This window comes from Sceloporus occidentalis, unplaced genomic scaffold (assembly GCF_023333645.1).
Source record: "Sceloporus occidentalis isolate IW3139 unplaced genomic scaffold, rSceOcc1.0.p SCAF_56, whole genome shotgun sequence".
Taxonomy (NCBI): Eukaryota; Metazoa; Chordata; class Lepidosauria; order Squamata; family Phrynosomatidae; genus Sceloporus; species Sceloporus occidentalis.
Window position 1 is genome coordinate 2,878,636 of NW_028317036.1, and position 23,520 is coordinate 2,902,155.

The 23,520-nt window shown below is 39.1% G+C and overlaps 1 protein-coding gene across 1 annotated transcript; it reads left to right on the top strand.

Annotated features, from left to right (window-relative positions):
* Positions 1-1,168: 1,168 nt before the first annotated feature.
* Positions 1,169-22,234, top strand: LOC149287821 (ankyrin repeat domain-containing protein 29-like). The gene is made up of 10 exons (XM_089492424.1): positions 1,169-1,189; positions 6,512-6,622; positions 9,331-9,429; positions 10,866-10,964; positions 14,530-14,628; positions 16,773-16,871; positions 18,768-18,866; positions 19,817-19,912; positions 21,402-21,500; positions 22,151-22,234. The coding sequence occupies exons 1-10, from the start codon at positions 1,169-1,171 to the stop codon at positions 22,232-22,234; spliced, it is 906 nt and encodes a 301-aa protein (XP_089348550.1).
* The last annotated feature ends 1,286 nt before the right edge of the window (positions 22,235-23,520 follow it).

Sequence of the window (23,520 nt, forward strand, 5' to 3'; positions counted from 1 at the left end):
ATAATTGTCTGTTTCCCTCTTCTATATAATCTTGGGTGTTCATAATAACGACTGCTCCTCCCTTGTCCGCTGGTTTGATTGTGATGGTTTGATTATTCCTTAAATCCTTGATTGCATCTCTTTCTATTGGTGAAAGATTAGCTCTGATTTTATTATGGTGCTGCTTTGTGACTAAGGATGCAGTTCTTAGCCGGAAACTTTCAATGTAACTGTCCAATTTGCTGTTGCGTCCTGGTGCTGGAGTGAATTGGGAGCAATGTACAATCATTTTAGTGTTTGCATTTATGGTAACTTTCAGGGCAAGCATGACTTCATTATTATGATCGTTTCCTGAATGTTATTGTACTGACACAATATGAATTTTATTCAATGGGACCTTGCTATTCATTATCTCAGTTAAGATATGATATAAGCAGATCAGCCACACATTCTAGTCCACCAAGACCAGGTCCTAGTAGGGGGCCGCAGTTGCCCAGGTATGTGCTGGTTAGAAGGAGAATACCTAATCTCCCCAAATGGCCTACTTCTACTGTCATATCCTGACATTAGGCAGTAGGAACATTGGTCACAGTGGGGGCAGCTGGCGTAATACCCTCGGACAAGCTTAAGACAACATAAATACGTCTGACATTATACTTTATGGCCATCACCGGAGGTCTCTTTGAGGACAAAGTTGAGACAACAAAGTAGGAACACTAGTTTTTCATAATGCATTTTTTCTTTAAAATTAATCTGCGGTTATAAATGCTGCCTTCCTTAGTTCTGCCTTTAGTTCCTTATACCTGATATACCCCTGCACTACCTTGGTGCTGGTGCATCATTTGTAGTTACAGGTTTAAACATGCAACCAAGAAATTGGGTACCAATCCTCCAGCAGACCAAGAACATGATTGTGCTTTTATTTCTGTTGATTTATTTTTTTTAATAGAATGATCTCATATTGCTATAAAAATACATCACAGCATCCTAAAAGAGGAATATGGTGTTCTATGGCAGTGAATGAGTCAATACTGCTGGCTAGTGCTCTGTGCCTCGCTTAGTATCTGCTGATTGAACAGACAAGCTTGTTCTCCGCAGTTCCAGGATTTCACTTAGCTCTCTGGGAGCAACCCGATACATTTCCCTTCTTTTATTCCCTGCCCTGGGAAGCCCCGGTGCTGCCGCTGAGATGTGCAAGATGTCTTTCAAGGTAAATGTTATTTCTTCTACATTCACTGCATTGAGGATGTTGCTTTTGTTTACTTTCAGTGATTCTTCCTGACTCACTAGTAGGCCTTGCTTTGGGACTGCCCAGTATATAGAAGAGGTCCTTTTAATACAGAGAGCCCATCCTTTTTGCTAGATCTAATACACAGTAGTGTACTGAAGTGACCCAGCAGAACCGAAGCATTGGGTGCGGTGGTTTAAAAATGGAACCCTTGATTCTTTTGTGGTATAGATCTATAGCATGTTACCAGTGGACAAAAAAAAGAGTACATTTGGTATAGATCTTTCACTTATTGACTGAATTGTATTAGATTGCAAGCTCTTGAGAATACATACTATACAGTTGAAACCAGGCCCGGACTGGCCATCGGGCACACCGGGCGTTTGCCCGGTGGGCCGGGCCACGGCAGGGCCGCATTGACTTAGGGGCTGATGGAGCTGCAGCTCCAGGCCCCTATCCTACCTACGGCCGCATTAACGCAGGGCATAAGGGGCACCTGCCCCTTAAGCCCGCCGCAACTGCGACCAGGTCCGCCACTCTAAGGGGCCGGGAAGTCCCCACCAAGGCCGGCCTTACGGGTCTGCGGCCGCACAGGGTTTAAATTAAAACATCGGGGTTTTTTTAACTTTATTTAACATCCTCCATGTTAAATAAAGTTTTTTTTAACTTTATTTAACATGGAGGATGTTAAATAAAGTTGAAAAAAAACCCCGATGTTTTAATTTAAACCCTGTGCGGCCGCAAACCCTTAAGGCCGGCCCTGGTGGGGGCTTCCCGGCCCCTTAGAGCAGGACCGGCCTTTGGGGTGTGCGACCGCACAGGGCGTCACACTCTAGGGGGCGGTCCGCACCGGGTGCCGCTCATCAGCGGGTGCCAACTTGCGGCACCCGGCACCCCTCCAGAGACGGACAGTAATGTCCGCCGCTGGAGGAGCAGACTCGCAAGGGAGCGGTATCGGAGGTCTTTAACAGACCTCCGGTTCCCTTGAGTGATTTTAAGCCGGGTTCAACCCGGCTTAAAATCACTCAAGGGAGCCGGAGGTCTGCTAAAGACCTCCGATACCGCTCCCTTGTGATCCGCGCGGCAACAGCTGCTGTGCGCCGGGGTTTGTTGTTAGATCCCGGCGCACAACACTGAAGCCGCGCCCACCGCTGTCCGTGCCCTCTGAACCGGAAGAAGACAGAGAAGACAGAAGAACTGAAGAAGAAGAACGAAGAGGAGGAAAAGGAGCTGTAAGGAGAAAAGAGGAAAGGTAGGAAAATATTCAGTGAGAGTGGATTAGTATATATGTGTGGATTGGTATATATGTGTGGATTGGTATATACGTGTGGATTGGTATATACGTGTGGATTGGTATATACGTGTGGATTGGTATATACGTGTGGATTGGTATACGTGTGGATTGGTATATACGTGTGGATTGGTATATACGTGTGGATTGGTATATACGTGTGGATTGGTATATACGTGTGGATTGGTATATACGTGTGGATTGGTATATAGGTGTGGATTGGTATATATGTGTGGATTGGTAAGTGTGTGAGAGTGATGGGTGTTATGCTGTACCATTTCCAATGTCTTTTTCATGATCTAATTATGCTCTAAAAGTACATCATAACTCCCATCACTCTATACTGTTCCATACAGTGGCAGAGCTGGGAGGCAGAGGCCTTGCACCCTCACCGCAGGACTCCTGAAAGGTAAGTGAACTTCAAAGAGGGAGAGGGTAGATAGTTAGGAGGGGGTAGATAGGGAGAAGGGCGTGAGACGGGGGAAAGGGGGTAGATAGGGGGAAAGGGGGTAGATAGGGGAGAAGGGAGTGAGAAGGGGTAGATGGGGCAGAAGGGAGTGAGAAGGGGTAGATAGGGCAATCATACTCCTATCATGCCAAGTCTGCGAGTACATCCTGGAATCTGGGTATGCCTGGGCATGATAGGAATGTGATTGCTGTTAACAATCATATATATATACATATAATATTGTTTTTTAATTGTTTTGTCCTATTTTGGTGTGTTACTTACTTTAAATAAAAGGGTTTTTTTTATGGTGTGGGGAGGTCATATTCGGTTTCGGACAGGTAAATGCTGCATTTTCGGTTTCAGTCTAGAATTCGTTTCGGTGCATCCCTACTACTAAACCAGACAATGAAGTGGTAGGCATACACCACAACAATGTTTGGCGTAGTATATAGTGATTGGGGTTATGCTGCACTATTGTCAATGTCTGGCTCAATGTATAGTGATAGGGATTACGCTGTACCACTGTCAATGTGTGCCTCAGTATATAGTGATAGGTGTTATGCTGTACCACCGTCATTGTCTGCCTCAGTATATAGTGGTAGGTGTTATGCTGTACCACCGTCAATTTCTGCCTCAGTATATAGTGATAAGTATTATGCTGTACCACCGTCAATGTCTGCCTCAGTATATAATGATAACAGTGAGAAGAGGCAGAGGTGGTAGATAGTGATACAGGGGGATAGATAGTGAGAAAGGGGAGTTTTGTTACAAGTTTTTATTCCTTTCTTTTTTTGGGATGGGGGGGGCACCAGAGGAGTAGTCCGCACAGGGCGCCAGAACACCTAAGGCCGGCTCTGCCTTAGAGTGGCGGACCCGGTTGCAGTTGCGGCGGGCTTAAGGGGCTCTGCCTTAATGCGGCCATATAGGCCCAGTCAGTCCGGTCCTGACTGGGCCTATTTTAAGGTAGGAGCCTGGAGCTGCAGCTCCATCAGCCCCTAAGTCAATCCTGCCCTGCCACAGGCGCGGTCGCAGTTGCTGCTTGCTCTGGCAACAAGGTAAATAGGGTGAGGGAAGGGGCTGCCGTGAGAAGGGGCAGAGGGGGGTTAGGTAGTGAGAAAGGGGGAGAGGGGATAGATAGAGGCGGTACATATTGAGAAGTGGGGAAGGGGGTTACATAGTGAAAAGGGGGAACATAGTGAGAAGGGGCAGATAAGATGATGAGAGGGGGTAGTGTGAATGCGTATGAGAATGAATGAATAAATGTGTGGATGAATTGTGTGAATGCGTATGACAATTAATGAATTCATGTGTGGATGAATTGCTTGAATGATTTGTGAGACTGCATTAATGAATGTGTTAATGGTTTGTGTGAATGATTAAATGCAAAGATGGTACATGAAGGGTGGGCTTTAACAATAAATAAATAAATATGGGCTGCTCAGGCTTAAATGCCCGGGCCTATTTTTTGTCCCAGTCCGGGCCTGGTTGAAACTAGAATTGCTTATACAGTTAGATGCAGACGGTCATAGCAAGATGCAGATTTGCATTTCCCTCTGACGGTACTGTGCTAACAATCTTAATTCATAATCTTATTAATGTCTTGCTGTGATTATGTGCATATAAATGTACAAACAAATGTGCGTTTATAGCATTTATAAAAAAAAAGCAATTGGTTTGTAAATGCAGATACAGAAACAATTTTTTAGCCCATCTAGTCTGCCCGTTATTTTTGCTGCAATGCCTCAAACCCTAATCAGTTATTGAGCTTGTCGCATTTCTTCACCTTTGAAATAAACTTCCCTCTCGTACTATATTAAAAGCCTTTTATCTATTATAAGTGTGGTGCTTACTTTATTAACAATTTGTCGTGCAAATTGCACATAATCAAACCAAGTTTATAAAGCTGAAATTTTAACAGTAAATATTTAATTGAAATTATGTCATGTATAGTTTTTGTAAAAAATTACATATTTTTTTCGGCTAAATTTTGTTTTAAACTCCGTTGCCTGTCTGTCTGGAAATTCTGATAATGTTGTGGTCTGGTTCAATATTTACTGGCCCAGGTTACAAAATAAACACTGTGGTAGGTGTCCAACATGTTTTACCGTAATTCCTTGATATTCACTCTTGAAATGTATGTGGTTGCAAATGGGTTATATTTTTACATCAAATGAACATCATTCCACAGATAACACCTATTACCACAACCACCCTTAATGCATTAATTTACTGCTATGTAAGTGAGATGGAGATTGATTTGTGGTTTTGGTAAAATCATTTCATCTATATAAGCCTCCTGCTATAGAATGTGATTGGACACTCCCCAAGATGCTGTCTATGATGCTTTTATTAATTAAGTATTGAACTGAAAACCAATTTTGCTAAGACTACTCTGCGGACATTGGAAATATTCCTCCAGTAGGACTGTCAGTATTTTGGGGATCTTAGAAATGTTGGGGAAGGAATATAAGAGGGTTGAGAAACTACATATGGGGTAGTAATGCTGACTTTAAATAACTCTCATACACTGTAACAGGTTGTGGAATACTTGGCTATGTGCGGCAATGACATTATACAAAAAAAGCACAATAATAACATGTAAGCTGTGGCGTCGCTAGGAGGGGCATAGGAGGCCATGGCCCCCTACATAATATTGTGTCCCAAATAAAACACTTCTAACCATCCCAAAATAAAGGTAGTGTGTGGTATGTTCATACAGACCAGTTTCACTGTTCCCCCATGAAGCATACCTGCTAGTGATGCTGAGTGCCGGCATATGACGTCATATCCCGGCGCTCAGCACTGATGCCATGCGCACCGTGACAGAGACAGAGGTTTGAAGTAACAGACTTCACACCACAGGACTTAAGAATTGTAAGTGAAGGAGAGAGATAGTAAAAAATGGTGCCAAGATTTCAAAAAAGGGGAGAGATAAATAAGAGGGGCGAGAGAGAGGGAGAAAGGGGAGAGATAATAATAATAAGACAGAGATAAGATGAGAACACATAGAGAGAGACAACGAGGAGGAGAGAGAAAAAGAAGAGAGGTAAAGAGAACCAAGACAACTGAGAGATGAGAAAAATGGAGATAGGTGAGGAGAACGAGAGATGGGGAGAAAGGGGAGAGATAATGAGAAAATGGAGAGATAATGCGAAAAGGGGGAGGTAGGGAGAAAAGAGAGATATAAATTGAAATAGGAGGACAGATAAAGAGAACTAGAGGTGGTGAGATAAAGAAAAAGGAGAGATGATGAGAAAGGAGAAAAAGAGAGCAATAAGCTTTAAAGCTATAATCAATATCTAAAAGGTTTATACATGCTAAATGCAAAAGGAATTTGATTGATTTATTCATTGTTTTGCTATTTTGATACCAGTAACTTGTTACTTGCTTTTTTTTATAAAACAAATCTTGGAAAATCATCTTACAATGGATAAAACCCAACAACTACCCATTGTGTGCCAAAATATCATCTGAATAGTACTGTAAATCCACTAAACTATTTTTTTTTCTTTTCCTGTATAAATCAAGATACCATAAGACTGACATGATACATTTTTCTATGCAGAAGGAAACACCTCTTGCCAATGCTGCTTTCTGGGCTGCTCGGAAAGGAAACCTGCCTCTCCTTCAGCTGTTGTTAAACAGTGGACGAGTCGATGTGGACTGCAGAGACAGTGTACGCCACTCTTTCATGCCAAGAATTCACATTTCCTATGTGTATTCCCACAATACTGTTTGGTGACCTGTGACCCTTGATTGTTTTTCTCATATCAGTTTGAATGAGGTTCCAGGCCGTTACAAAGGGATGGGATTCTGAAGTACAACTGGGAGGTCTTTAGACACCACCGCTTTTGATACTTTGAGATAATGGAATTACTAGCAAAAATACACTATATGGACAAAAGTATTGGGGCACCTGACCATTACACCATTTTATGACATTGTATTCTAAATACATAGACATTAATATGTAGTTGGTCCCCCTCCTTTTCAGCTATAACAGCTTCCACTTTTATATGAAGGTGTTCCACAAGATTTTGGAGTGTTTCTGTGGGTATTTCCACCCATTTATTCAGTAGATCATTTGTGAGGTCAGGCACTGATGATGGATGAGAATGCCTGGCTCAGAAACCTTCCCTTAACTGTTCCCACAAGGTTGAAAGCATACCATTGTCCACAATGTCTTGGTATGCTATCCATGTAGTATACATTTTAAAATAAATATTGTACCACTGTGTTTTAGTACTGGTGTGTAGGTCATGAGTTCATGAGGTGGCCCCAGTAACTGGAAATAAAATAACCCAGAACTCACAGGCCTGGAATCTGAAGAATCCAGGTATGCATTAAAACTTATTTTAAACAGGAACTATCACACCTCATATTAATCTAGAGGCTCATGTACAGTCTGCTAAAGCAATGCAGAAAGGATCCAGGAAACAAGATTGATAGTTTTTTCATGCTTGGTTCCATTATTGTTTTATTGTATTAATTATGAACTCCCTAAATGCAAGTCTAAGGCTAGGTTTCCACTTGGGTTTTTTTTTGCAAAAACGCCCATAAAAACGCAAATTCAGCCACACTGCATTTATAAGTGAAAAAACGCTGCGGCCAGATGTTAGCTGTTCTTCAATAGGAAATCGCAGAATGCCATATCCACTTGGCGTTTTTCAGTTTGGCGTTTTTTCAGTCCTCTTTGGCGTTTTACTGCTTTTTTGGGCTCTGTGGAAGTTTTTCAAAATCTCAGCATGTTGACACTGGCGTTTTTTGCAAGGAAATCTTGGCGTTTTTCTCCAATAGAAGTCTATGGGAGAGAAAAAACGCCATGAAAAAGCCATGTGGGTTTTGTCTTGGCGTTTTTTATGCCGTTTTTTCCCACAGTTACAATGCAGAGGATGGACCCAGTATCTGTGTGTCCTACGAGAAATAGGCTGGAAACAAACAGTTTCACACAAAACAAAGTTCATATTGAATTTGACACCATTTGGAACAAACATGCCATTACAAACAAACATACCCAACTGGATCCTGCGTGCCAAAAGCAACAGCAAACAATTTGCACCATCATTTGGGGCCAATCTTCCTAGAGGAGCAGACATTCGGAATAAAGCATGCCTTACAAACCACAGAAAAGAGACAAAAGGGTCCGCCGGGGGGTGTTTAAGTAGAACTCTACCAAGGAAATGACATCAGGAGGGGGCAGATAATTGCCATTTATCCTAATCCCTTTTAGCTGGGTGAAAATTCCAACATGTAAAGGCTGGAAAAACTGCCCAAGGTCAAAAAAGCAATTTCCACAGAAAGGCTAAAACGCCAGAAAAAACTCCAGAAAAAACGCAGGTAAATGCCGTGGCAGTTTTCTTGGCGTTTTTCATCAAGAAAATAACGCAGGACAAAAACCCAAGTGGAAACCTAGCCTTATTGCATCACCAACGCAACTTATCTAATGGCAATATGGCCTAACTTGTACCCCTCATATAGGCAGGTATGATGTATTACATATACCCACATTTGGTTTTCCTCTTTGTAATGGCACGTGGGGCAGTTTTATACTTTCCAAAATCCCTTTGAACACTAATAACTTCTTAGTTGCTTACTTATTAACATATTTCAATGTACAGTGATGAGGAATATGTTAGTCCTCAAAGATTAGTAATAATAATAATTACTCCAGGGTTGCAATAAAGAGATAACATTTTCTAGTTCATGTCCTCTCACCGATGTAAGTGGTTTTTTTTTATAATAATAAAAAAAAGGTACAATTTCTGAATTATTTCAACCTTCTGCATAAGGAAATGTAGGCAATGGTGTTCTACAGATTACTGGCAATGTACTGTATGATTCTTTTATCATGAATCCAGGTCGTGGATGAATGCCAGTCGCATGAATTTAGTCAGGCTTTCTTAAAATGAGGAATCTGAAGAATTGAAGAGTAACTTGCCATGATTTGAGAAACACCTATTGGAAAGGAAAAGAGAGAGTAAAATAAATTCTGGCTCAGGAAATGTTTTGTGAGTCAGAAAAAGAGTGTGCCATGGAAACTTCTCTCCACCCATCTCTTCTCATGTTTTTCTAGTTATCTTTTTCATGTGTGAAGCCTTTGTTAGTACTTTGGCCCATTCTTCACTAAAAGCACTTCAATGTTGTGGTGTAGTGTGTATTGTACAATCCCTTCTTAAATGCAGCTCCTCTTAAGGGAGTGCCATGGTCTAATTGGCACTTCAGTTTTCAGTGTGTTTGCGTTTATAATTTATACCTCCCTAGCCCTCCTTAAATCTCTCTGCAGCTTACTGTTTACAGCGTTCTGTACTCTCTGGGATAACCTTACTGTGTCCGTAACATTACTGTAAGTTTTAATATTTAACATTTTCGTATTTGTTTTATTAGACTGGGGCTACAGCGTTAATGGTGGCTTCCTACGCAGGACATATTGACTGTGTTCGTGAATTGGTCTTACAAGGAGCTGATATTAATTTACAAAGGGAGGTAGGAAACATATTATGTATATATATTATGTTCTGTTAAGCTCCATATTTGAAGTCAGTGGGTATAAAATCTCTGAGAAAGTCTGATATGGGATTTGTCAACCACAACAACACATACCTGATGCCACCCATATTTTGGGTATATAGCTGGGTATTTGGCACTATGAGTCACGTGAATAGATCATTGATACGAAAAATAATATTTAGACTTGAAAGGGCTTGGGTATCAATGATGCTCATCATATGCATTTATTCATTACTGTTTTTGTTTATGGAGGACATCAACAAACTGAGTGCTAGCAGTAATTTGGCGAGTCACCGATCAATCCTCACAAATCCATGTATTTACATGTTTTTTTCTACAAGACAGGAGTTTGCATGGTATGAGCAAACTAGTATGGCTGCCAGGTGGAAATTACTACTTTGGCCATCATGTGGGTTTTAAAGAACAAAGATTGCTTTAGTAAAAGCCTACAGAAGCTGAATAAACAGTGAGCAAAGCTGTTAAGCTGTACCCTTCTTATATCCAAGTAGAAGTGATTGAGCCATTAACCTACGCTTGTTTTTGCTTCCCCTCCTCTGCCCTGCAGCTCAAAGATCCTTAATTTTCTGCTGCTGGTTGACTTTTGCCCACATGTACTCTTATGACTATGCCCAGGAGTCACCTACTGACCAGAAATATGGTTGTGTTAATTATATTAACTGGTTATTAAAACTTAAATGGATTGTCATTGAAATTTTACTAAACATGGATTCCACTAGCTTCTCCTGACCATTTCTGTCTTGGAATGGTTTAGTTTTGTAGCAGCAGGAGGTGAAGAGCTATTGCCAATGTTCAGACAAAGCTGGGGGAGAAGTGAGTCAATGACTAAGGGGTTTATTAATTAAAGGGTCAGTTTATGGGAGAGTTGAACAGTCAAATTCCCTGTCTCTATTATGAAGAACCAACCCTGTACTGCGAGCTTCTCTGCTGAAGCCTGAGCCGGGGCTGTATAATTCATAGTTTATGGAAGATTTCTTTAAAGCTATCTCATTGATACAGCTATGAATTATATAGGACCAACTAAGCCCTTTTTACAGGAGAAGCTCACTGGGGATGGCCCTTTATAACCCATATTGTGGAGACTAAATACATGACTTGAAATCTCTTGGTTTACTGAATGCACATCTAAGGAGTATGTTCAGTTTCCTAATTTCAGGTCAGTCCGGTAGGACGGTAAAAATGAAGGATCAGCCAGTGTAAAGGGTTGGAGTCTGCTAACATTGGAGTCTGCTAGTTTGACACTAAAGGAAATGGATAGACAACATAAAAAGATGGGATATCTGTGATTTCATCTAATAAAAGGATTTTATTATAAAGGAAACACTGTTTTCATCTGCATTGTCATCAACCTATTTATGACGGTGCTAATTTCTGTTCTCATGCTCTTATTTCAGTCTGGATCTACTGCTCTGTTTTTTGCTTCTCAGCAAGGTCACAATGATATAGTGAAATTCCTCTTTGAATTTGGAGCATCTACAGAATTCACCACCAAAGTAAGAATATTGGATTTATTCTCTATTCCTTCCTCTTACCTATAAGTATTACAGAAGAAAGGTAGAGGCACCATATATACCATCCCATACACTGTACAACCTGCACTACATTCTTATAATGAATTATATTCTATATATCTCATGCTGCTGGGCTTTCTGTACACTTACAGCCGGTTGCAAGTCTAGCAAAGTAAGTTTAACGTCAGCCCTTGCTTTGTATATAAGCTCAGTATTATATAGGGTGGCTTTCGGAAGCCTTAAGTGAATGTGTCCTCACTGGATATGCATACTTCACTGACACACAGGTTCATTCTGTTTACAATCTATACCAAAGCTGAAGAAGTGCTGTGATCTATAGAGCTAAATGGAACGATACACAAAGCTAGAGAGTGGCCTTCCTTTCTGTGTAAACGTTGTCTACAATATATTTGTAGGCTACATGCAAAGGAGACATTGAACGGAGTTAAATGGAACAAATAACCTAAGCCAGAAAAGCAGGACATTAGTGGCTACTGTCCTGGAGGCTCCGGGGCTAAGGATTGGCAACTGGTGGTTGTTGACGGGGCTTCATTTACATCCCTGGCACATCATAGCAAATATACTAGGTAGGGTTATGCTCAAAATAAAGGCAAAGCTTATGATTATTTCATTCAGAATAAAAACTCTGTATCGGAATGAATGCACACCTCACAAACTTATACTCATTGCCTTCCAAGAACATACCTTACAAAATCACCAATAACTTGCTGCAGTCATTTCTTTGCTGCGTGTTTAAAGGCATAATTACACCCCCTGTACAATGTGAGCTTATAGAAAACAGATCTTGAGCGGAGAATATGATGCGCATTTAACACTATATTTTGCTGGCTGTTGAGATTTTAACCCCCTAGAAGTATTAGGCAGTGGCTGCCATTCATATCAGTTTTTTTATTTATCTTGAAGCACTTTGCTTATTGTACCTTCTGCTGTCTTGTCAGAATACTTGCTACGAGGAAGAGCATTGCATGATATTTGGAAATGGCAAGAGGTACAGTATAGGAACGTTGGGGGGCTTTTAATGTTGCGACAGTACACCATCCACTAGTGCCCATCTTGGGGCACCATCAATCATCTGGACGGTGTAGCTTCATGCCTTTATTACTGAGGCTTCCATGATGAATTATTCATTTTAGTATGTCTATTGAGTTCCTATACAGAACATGGAGCGTATTTATAACCACTCATACGGTGCACAGGAAAAATATCTCTTTGTACACCTGCTTTTAGCTCACTGAGTTGATCAGTAGTGTGGAAGAGGCAGTTGTACATCTATATAAAGACTTGCAAATAAACTCATGTACTGAGCAATCAGGTAACTACCTTTAGCATATTTACACCTGGTGTAAACAACACCTCCCTTATTTTACGAAGGCTGTACCCATCATAGAATTTCAATACACTGGGACTAATAATTTCCATGCTAGACTTTGTAGCTCATTTTTGTAACTCAGTTTCTTTTTTTGCGAGCTGTCATAACACAGTCAAACTTGGTACTCTAAATTCTTATAGATCAAGCATGGCCGTTCCTTTTGTTCTATTACATTATTTTGTATTCAACACAAAAATACATCTAAACGCGTAATGAAAACAACACACTAACATTAACCCTTTATATCCAATGGGCTATTGTCCTTCAAGACACATAAATAACTTTTCTGTAAAATAAAGAAGAAAAAAACAGAAAAATCTGGCAAATTACTATTTTTTTATTTAGTACAATGCTTAACTGCGATGTAAGCGCTAGGAATAAACATGTTTACTTGTGCTTTAGTAACAAGTCAAAATACTAACTGTTAAAGTTAAAGGAATACATTGGCTTTTCTGTTGAATCTGTGCTCAGTGAAGGGGTGGCATTCATTCAGATTAAAGCTAACTTGGCTCATTTTCATGTTACGGTTTAATGATTCCGTTTGTTTCCGGCCAGTGAGGGCAACTGAGGATGCATTACAGGTGTTAACTTGAAGTTATTTACTTCAGAATTCTTATCAGTGTTTTGTTAATTCCATTGAGTGAAATAACTCCCAAAGCATATACAAATATGATGCTGCAGAAATATATTTCTCTTGTATTTCCTCGTCCTATGTCTACTGTCTCCACTATTACTTCACTTGTACCTGGTTTCCTGTAGATAGAGTACTAGGGCCTGGTTCTATTTTATGCATATTATTAATTATATTATATATTATTAATTATATTACTATTATAATATTTAGTGCATTATATTCCATATTGTTGAGCAATGGGAACATAATTAGTTGGGCATAAATATAGCAATTTTCACTTACAGAAACAAAAGTGAAGATGGGTCCTGCTCAATTGAGCTTACAATCTATAAGCAGGGTATATCACACAAGATGTACCAATTCTTTACAATGGACTAGCCACGTTAGTGTAACCCAGTTTAAATATATATATTACTGTTAAAGTGGGTACTTGGGTTTTTAGTTCCTACAGATATAAAGACAGCTAAAAGTAAACTTTTTCTGCAACCTGTATTCTGTGGCACACATCATACATTCTCAACTCATTACTCCTCAAGGTGGACAATGCTGGGGGCACTCGGTCTTGAACAGAAAATACATCTATACGAATTTTGTAGGAAAAGATTGTGCTAGTTAATTTTCTTAGAAATACATAGTTTATTAATTTGTTAATCTTTAAGAAATATGTAACTATTTATTCATAATAACTGAACAGGAGACCTGGAGCGCATTGCTATATATTGTAATTTCTACCCCCTCATATCTATAGACAAATCAATATGCAAAACCATGTCCTTGTTGTGAATGATCAATGAAGTCAGAGGACAATGAGGGTTTTGTTTTTTGTGACATTTAAGTCAATGTTTCTTTAGCTAAGTATACTTCCTGGTACACCATTTAATTTAACAGTAAAAATATGTTAAAAAAAAAAAAAAAAGCGAAAACCCCCGACATGCAGTGTAAGTTCCAGAAAATACTGAAAATAATAATTTTTCTTTGTTTAAGGTTACAATACAGTTATAAACAATGTTCCATCTAATTTTTCTTAGGTGGCGTGCACAGAAAATTTATCTTGTGCAAAACTTTCCCAGAGCCAAAATTATGTGTGCACAATATCCGCACCGCATAAAGTATCAAAAAAATAATATATGTATTTTTTTTATCGGGAAAAACTGTTGTGCGCACAATTTTTGGACGTGTGCGCTCTCTAAAAATGCTATGTGCGCACGCACAAGCGCACAGCTTAGAGGGAACACTGGTTATAAACAGCAACAATGATACTGTTTTTTAGTATGTTGATGTCCAAATTACAAGTTTTTGGATACTATTGGAACATGTAGAAAGTAGAAGATTATGAACATATTATCATGAGATAATCTTTAGTCTCCCAGATATACGTGTGTGTATCTAGTTTATTATTATTATATTTATTATACTTATAAATAATAAATAATAAATATTATTATTATCATTAATAATACTATTATAGTATTATAGTTAAAGTGTGTCACCTATATCCATGTTCCTATTTAATTCCACCATAGGATGGAGGATCCGCTTTGTTGGCCGCCAGTCAGTATGGACATCACCGTGTGGTAGAAACACTTCTGAAGAATGGAGCCAACATTCATGAGCAACTTTCGGTATGTACATAATTATAAGCACACTAATGGATCTATTTACTCAAGCTGGAATTGGCAGAAGGACTGACATTTTGAGTCACTAATATGTTTATGCATTATAGAGAGACTCAACCTTAGAGCGCTTTTTATATAAAGGGAGCTTGTTTGCCTCTGTATAATACACAGTTGATTCAGTGATTTGCTAATTTTATGAGCAATATATATCCGCATCTGGTATAAATATTTGCAGAAGTGCAAAACACTGGATGTGTCCATGAAATTGTGGTACAGGGCCATTTCCTTGGTTTCCTTTCACTTTTTGGCGTAAAAGCCAGGCTTGATTTTTGGTCATGAGGGGCAACGTTTGATGCGCTGGTGATTTTCAACCTACATGTGTACTTGCCAAGAAAGTACTACTCAACCCTGAGCTACCTAGTTTGGAGTTCAAGTAGGCCGCAGTCGTACTGCTGCATAACCAAAGCAGGTCAGGGCAACTGGCACAGCCTATGTCACTGCATCAGTAGTGGAAAGGTCCATTGTGTGACTATCTATCCGAAACTTGAAAGTATGCAATATAGGTTAACAAGTATAAGATATTAGTGAAAACAGAAGAGGTTCAGTAGAGGTAAACGGGACTGAGGCATTTTGGGACTATATCTAAAGACCAGCTCTGGTACAACATGGCAAAAGTGGCACTATCACCGTTTCAACTAATGGTATGTCCCGGTTGCTTGAACCATTACTTGTAAATAACTGCCATTGTATGAGAATAATAATCTCCACATTACTTTTGCCTTAACTCTTAATATGGTGGTCAGTAAATACACAGATGCAGATAAATACTGGCCTATCAAAGCTTCCCTTTTTAAACAAATTTTTACTTATTAATTATTTAGGATAGCTTTATGACAAATGCATTTTTTTTTATTCGAAATCTATGTATTTGTTTTTTTGTGCAGCTACTCTTGCCTGTTCATACATATATATATATATATATCCCTTTGGCTACTGTCTAATTTCCAATGAAGCTTTTGAATGCACTTATTGAGCTTTAAAACAATACCGTACAGTCTGCAGCATAAGAGAGCGTGGGATTCTTATTTCAAGTCAATTGAACCTAGCTTTCTCCTCCTTCCAGCAGCAGCGCTGGGTTGTACTTGATGACCTGAATTAACCTGGGCACTGTTATTACTTTGAAAATAAATTGTGATATTAACATGGACCTGACAGGGGAAAAAAGTAGGGTGAGGTACGTTAGGCTTGCCAACACAACTAAAAACCCAATTACAATTGCAGATATCCCTATTTTTAATACATATAAACTGAAATAAATCCTGTACCAACTTGAAAATGCCTTTCTGTTCGAGGCACAGCTGTGTACGGGAGAAGCTGTACTATGCTGAGGAGCAGGGTTGGGCTGCCTAGAGCTCTCAATGTGGACTAAAACTCCCAGAATCCTTCTAAAACTCGCATTTAAAAAAGCCTATAATCTTTAGATTAGAACAAACCCAGGAGCATTATCCCTCTCAACCCCTTGGCACCCATCTCTTAAGTAGCGTTAATGCTATGTCCATATCATAGAGGGTGATGCCAAACTCGACCTGTATTGTTGACATAAGACATATTATTAAAGAGGTAACATACAGTGGGTGATGGCAGAGATGCTTCTTGGCTGGGTGCTGCCCTAGGTTAGGCCTACCACTTACCTCAGCAGCCATTGTCTGCCATGCATGTGCAGCACAGAGTAAGGTCACTAATGGGGCTGTGCTGGCATAGTGCTCGATAATTTCTATGGACAGGTTTCCCAAACCAGCCCAAGGAAAAGTGGTGTGTCAGGGAGCCTTATTGGGTGATCTGCCCCCTGAAACCGTAGCACCAGGCTGTGCAACAAATTTCATTTCTGAATGAAAAAGCCCTCAGAATTTCTTCCCAACCTAAAATGCAGGAATTTAAATTAGTCGCCCAAAAACGAATGAGACAAAACCAAAACAAAAAATCTTTCTGGTAAGAGCCCCTAAAAATATGTAGCCAGCACATCATAATGAGACTATGAAGACTACCAATACTCTTGATGTTGTGGGCACTCTCATGGGCAATAAAATGTAGATGCTCATTCAGACAGTACGTATGTTTGCTACAAGGAATATAACTCTCTGTTGTTCTAGGATGGGGCCACTCCATTGTTTATCGCTGCACAAGGAGGCTACGTGGATGTAGTTCGATTATTGCTCACCTCTGGTGCAAAGGCGAACCAGCCAAGGCAGGTAATACTGTCACCCCTGTTATTGAGTTCAATGTATTACCGCATAGCAAAAGAAACTTGTCCAGCCTGTCCACCTTTATAGATCCACCATCACTGATATTTTCTGATAAGTTCAATGTTTTACAAAAAGAGCGTTTCAGTGCTGGCTGGAAAATCAGGATTGAGTGAACTGCGCATAACACATGAATTTAATTAAAAGACCAGAGGGCATGTTCTATACTTATACCAGACATGCCAGCAAAACTCAGACCTTTTGTTATAAAGTCTCCTATGACACTTTGCATAGGAACATTTAAAAACTTTTATACCATCAACATAAATGCAATATTATACACCACATTGCCCTATCTGTCTTTTTAAATATATTTAATTGTACCTTAGGGAAATCAATCACCCGCACAAGTCATTTGAATATTTAGCTCTATCAAGACAACACCATGTACAATAAATGCAGAATACAGCCACTATGTAAGGACGGAAAGAAAGAGGATTGAATCCCCCGGTACAACGAAAGAATATTACTGGCTGTGTTATTTTATTTTTACAATACGATATATTTACACTTTAGAAGTAATTTGTTAAAATAATAGAGATATGCAAAGTTATATCCTTTATAGATTTGAGTTTGCCATGCATTGGATATACTGGATTGGATTGACAACATATAAATAGTTATATATAGTATTTACTATTAAATCAAGTTTTTATATCTGCTTGTAGGTAGGTAGACGTTACTATTATAAGCAGGTGCATCTGTACATAGATTATAGATAAATATATTAATCTGAAATTGCGTTAAAACTTTATAAGAATGACAAGTTATATTTCACTATTGGTTATCCCTGAGCACCACCTGTTGGTGAAATATATTAGAAAAATATAGAATTTAAAAAGTTTGGTGCAATATTTGTTGTAGTGTAATCATGTTTAAGGAGTTTGTTTAGTAACTAAAAAAGTTTTATTTAAATTAGGTATATTAAATACATCTAGAATTATATATGTTCTTTTAAATGCCTTATCCCAATACATTAAAGAGACACTCCAGCTATTATCTGAATTTTAGTGCATGTGATAGCACAGTAAACTGTCCCATATGACTGGGAAATATTCCAGAAATGTTCACTATGCATCATTTGTGTGTTATAGCCAAATAATAATAATTGCAGTCACATATGACTTGTACTAAATTGTATTGTAATAGAAATATCCTGGCTGGCTATTTAAATACAAGTTCCATTGGAGAAATTACAAGTTATGTTGATATGACTCGTATTTGATGTTATCTGCACCATTAAAACAAATATAAAAAAGTGCAGAATTTTTAAATTAAAAATTTCAAGTCAGTCATATGTTGATGAACATCACACAAATGCTGATTTAAAAAATGCATATTAAAGAAATTGGAGCCTAGAAGATGCAGCCCTGTTGCTGCAGCTCCCCTCCTCCTCCATGGTCCTATTATTCTTGATAACAATTGGCTGAAATTAGTGCAAGCACTTGCTGCACATGCACATGGGGGGTTTGAGCCCCGTTTACAGCCCTGTTTACAGCCCCGTTTACAAGCCAATGCTGGAAGTGACTGGTGGTAAGTATATCACATGCAGCGACATGTGTTTGACCGAATCTGCACTCAAAATAACTGGGGGGTTAGGAAGGGGCAAATGCATATGTGAGGATTCTGTAGGACCCCCATGCATTGGAAAAAGGAACACACCACAAAAAGGCAAAGGGCCGCAGCTATCCCAGTATTAAAGACTGCTGCCCTAAAGCTAGAGTATCTCACCAGTTGCTACACCCTTCCCTGATTAATTGAAATACATCGCTTTTGTGTCCGGCCCCATGTTTTTTACCTAGAGTGCAGGATTGAAATCTCAAGAAAGTTTGCTTTTGTTCTAAGGATGGCACCACTGCCCTGTGGATAGCGGCTCAGCTGGGGCACAGCGACGTGGTGAGAGTTCTGTTACTGAGAGGAGCTGAACGGGATGCTGCCAGGACCGTAAGTACAAAATGCACCGGGGGCCACTAGCATTTAGTGTGTCTATTTCAAGGGTCAAGATTATAATTGCCAAATAGAGGAGAAGCCCAAAGAATAGTACTAGATCAAGACATGCAGTGGAAGGTCGAAGTATATATTACTGATCAGTGCATGATGAGTTTGGTAAATACGATGAGTTATCATGATTGTTGCTATGTTCTATAGCTGATGTTTACAATAGTGTGTACCTCTTGGAATTAGATATTAAATACCAGGGACAACAATAGTCAATGAATGGTACAGAGATTCCAAGAGGAAAAGAATCTAAGGTCAGGTCCAAAGTAAATTTTAAAGGACAATGAGCAATATCAGGGAGCTTCCCGGAGCTTCCAGGTGATATTTGGAGAGTTTCCAGATATGAGACACCCTATAATAAAAGATGGAAGAGCCCCATTCCAGAAGTTACTTTCTGATCCCTATGCCTTTCTTCCATAAGTGCAAATCTGAGCTCGGCACACAAGCCTCACAGAGAGGCAAGCTTTTATCCACACTCCACCACCACAAGGGCAGATCAACAGGACACGTGAGAAATACGTGAGAGGACACCTTTATCCTTTACGCCAAAGCAATATTTTGCTCTTTATATTTGACGCTAAAGGGGTTAAGATAGATTGATTATAAAAAGATAATATATGTTTACTCTACCACCAGCCCTGAATGAATACTTCACAGGAATCCTTCATTAAAGCGGCAGAATTACTTTCACATAGCCTATTCCATTAACATTAATGCATTCACATTTACATAAATGAAATGTAAACTCAGGATTGTGGACTGTAAAAAGAAAAGTAAAACACCTCTTGTACTTTCTATATAATGAAAATGTGGATCTTTATCCAGATGTAAATATATATATATATATATATATATATATATATATATATATATAATATGATTTCTTTTTTTTTTAGGATGGTACTACAGCTTTATTTAAAGCAGCAGCTAAGGGATTCCATGAAGTTATGGAAGAATTGCTTAAATTCTCCCCAACTCTTGGTATTTTAAAGGTAAAAGATATGTGTATCTATGTTAAAATAATACTAATAAATAATTTATTTCTCAAATAAGTTCTTTATAATTCTAATAATATTCCTTAAAATAAAAAACTTACGGAGAAGCTGCAGTGCAGCAGCTTCCCACATCCGCATGGTTGCTTGAATCAACAAATCAGTGACAGGAAAGTAAAAATGTCCTCACAAGCACACAGGGGTCTCAATAGCCCCTTCTCCCCGTATTCACAGAGCTATTGCTGGAGCTGATTGGCAATAAGGATATCATATGTAAGGAAATGTGTTTGGTCATCAAAAGGGGCATAGATGCCCACGACAAGGAAATAATGCTACCCCTGTACAAGTCACTAGTCAGACCACACATGGAATACTGTGTACAGTACTGGGCACCAGTGTACAAGAAAGATATAGTGGAGCTGGAGAGGGTTCAAAGACGGGCAACCAGAGTAATAAGGGGAATGGGAGGACTACAGTACCCAGAAAGATTATCAGAATTGGGGTTATTTAGTTTGGAAAAAAGACGGCTTAGGGGGGACTTAATAACTATGTATAAATATATAAGGGGACAGTACAGAGATCACTCCCAGGACCTATTTATACCCAGGACTGTATCTATAACAAGGGGACATCCTCTACGGCTGGAGGAAAGAAGGTTTCTACACCAGCACAGACGGGGGTTCTTTACAGTAAGAGCGGTGAGATTATGGAACTCTCTGCCAGAGGAAGTGGTGATGGTAAACTCAATAAAAGAGTTCAAAAGGAGCCTGGACGTGTTTCTTGAAAGCAATAATATTACAAGTTATGGATATTAGATTAATAGGGACAGAACGTTGATCCAGGGATTTATTCTGATTGCCATATTTGGAGTCGGGAAGGAATTTTCCCCCTGGTATGGGGCAATTGGCATCTGCTTCATAAGGGTTTTTTGCCTTCCTCTGGATCAACACAGTAGGGACACAATATGTATATAGGTTGAACTTGATGGACTTTGGTCTTTTTTCAACCTTATGAACTATGTTACTATGTTACATAAAAACTAGCCGAGGGGCTGGCAAAGGGCCAAATTCCCCTCTATTCATTTGCAAGGAGCTACCAGAAGAACAAGAAGATGCAAGAGAAGAAGCAGAGTTGTGTGACAAGGAGACATGAAAGGAGTCGGTGGAGAAGGTAGGGAGACATTCAGATAGACCATGAGAATGTGAATGAGAGTGTGAGAGAACACGGATGACAGTGTGAGAGATGGTGAGTAAGAGGAAGGTGCAAAAAACGAAATTATAATGAAAATTCAGAGCTCTTTTGCTTAGTTTTACTTTGTTTTGTTAGGAATTTCTACCATTCTCAGAGATTCGTGTGAATTGACAAAATATGCAAATCTTGTTAAAATTGAAATTTGTACGAATTTGAATGCAAAAGTCTAATAAAGTGTAAGGGTTGCTTTAAAATTGCATTTTTTTATATTTCCTATGTGTTTTTGTTTTTTTGTCAGAATGGCTCTTCCGCTCTCCATGCTGCTGTTCTTAGTGGAAATGGAAGATCAGTGTCCCTTCTTTTAGATGCAGGAGCAAACCCAGTGCTTAGAAATAAGGTATGCTTGTAAATAATAATTATGAAAAATATATAGCCTTTTAACTATAAAATGAAGGACTAAAAGGCACAATTTGTATTCTGTATTCTGTAGTGTAAGTCATTAGAATATTTTTCCTTTATTAATTCAAAAGATTTGTTTTTAGTGGCACATCTGCATTAAAGGAAAATTCATTATATTTATATTCCTTTATTCAGCCCTGCCAATCTCAACTTTTGAAACTTTCTACAAACTCCTTGGTGCATCAGTGGCTATGCCTTCAACCAAAAACATTTTTTGCTGATGGCATTAAAAAGTTAGTATGACCTTGGGAAAATTGCATCGCAAAGGGAGGTGACTATGTAGAAAAGTGATGTAATTTGTTTTGAAATCAATAAAAACGTGTGGAAACTTTTTGAACCTCCCTCGTAGTAATATTCCTGTTACTAATGTTAAACTCACATATATGTTATTTTCCATTTGGGTTTATGAGACATTTTTAAATAACCGGCTAATATAGGCATTTCTCCAATCAGGTGAAAATAAAAAGGGACACAATAACCTCACTGTGCCCCCTAAGACCCTATGTTGAATAAGAACAGGGTCTGGTACCTTATTATTTATTATAGTTTTTTCTGTTACCCATTTTAAATTGTATTCTTTTTTTCTAGGCTAATGAACTACCAGCAGATCTTTCAAAAAACGAACGAATATTGAGTCTTCTGCAAGCAAAAGAAAACGTTCTTCTGCAATAATATGTCCTTGGCCTTTTATTTTCTCTGAAAACAATGTATTGTACCTTGATATTCTGCTGCAAGTCTGATGTCTCATCTGCTCAGCCTATTGTGATACACACTTGAAATATCTAGATATAAAACCCTCATCACTTTCATTACTGAGCCATGTTAAACGTGACATGTTTCTCAAAGTCAACAAAAATGCCAGCAAATGAAAGTTAATGTTAAGGAAATGTTGGTGGCGTTTTTCTTTGTTGAGAGAGCTTAATATCAGGGGGAAAAACTTTTTGTTTTTAGCTTCAAATCAGAGAATCTCCTTTGTTATCCTGGGGCATTTACTAGTTGCTTGTTGGCCTAAGGCTAGGTTTCCACTTGGGTTTTTGTCCTGCGTTATTTTCTAGATGAAAAACGCCAGGAAATAGCCAAGAAAACTGCCACTGCATTTTCCTGTGTTTTGGCGTTTTTTCTGGAGTTTTTTCTGGCGTTTTAGCCTTTCTGTGGAAATTGCTTTTTTGACCTTAGGCAGTTTTTCCAGCCTTTACACGTTAGAATTTTCACCCAGCTAAAAGGGATTAGCATAAATGGCAAGTATCAGCCCCCTCCTGATGTCATTTCCTTGGTAGAGTTCTACTTAAACACGCCCCGGCGGACCCTTTTGTCTCTTTTCTGTGGTTTGTAAGGCATGCTTTATTCCCGAATGTCTGCTCCTCTAGGAAGATCGGCCCCAAATGATGGTGCAAATCGTTTGCTGTTGCTTTTGGCACGCAGGATCCAGTTGGGTATGTTTGTTTGTAATGGCATGTTTGTTCCAAATGGTGTCAAATTCAATATGAACTTTGTTTTGTGTGAAACTGTTTGTTTCCAGCCTATTTATCGTAGGACACACAGATACTGGGTCCATCCTCTGCATTGTAACTGTGGAAAAAAACGCCATAAAAAACCCCAAGGAAAAACCCACATGGCATTTTCAGGTTAGATTTCCACTTGGGTTTTTGTCCTGCGTTTTTTTCTTGATGAAAAACGCCAGGAAAAACGCCAAGAAAACTGCCACTGCATTTACCTGCGTTTTGGCGTTTTTTCTGGAGTTTTTTCTGGCGTTTTAGCCTTTCTGTGGAAATTGCTTTTTTTGACCTTAGGCTGTTTTTCCAGCCTTTACAAGTTAGAAGTTTCACCCGGCTAAAAGGGATTATGATAAATGGCAAGTATCTGCCCCCTCCTGATGTCATTTACTTGGTAGAGTTCTACTTAAACCCCCCGGCGGACCCTTTTGTCTCTTTTCTGTGGTTTGTAAGGCATGCTTTATT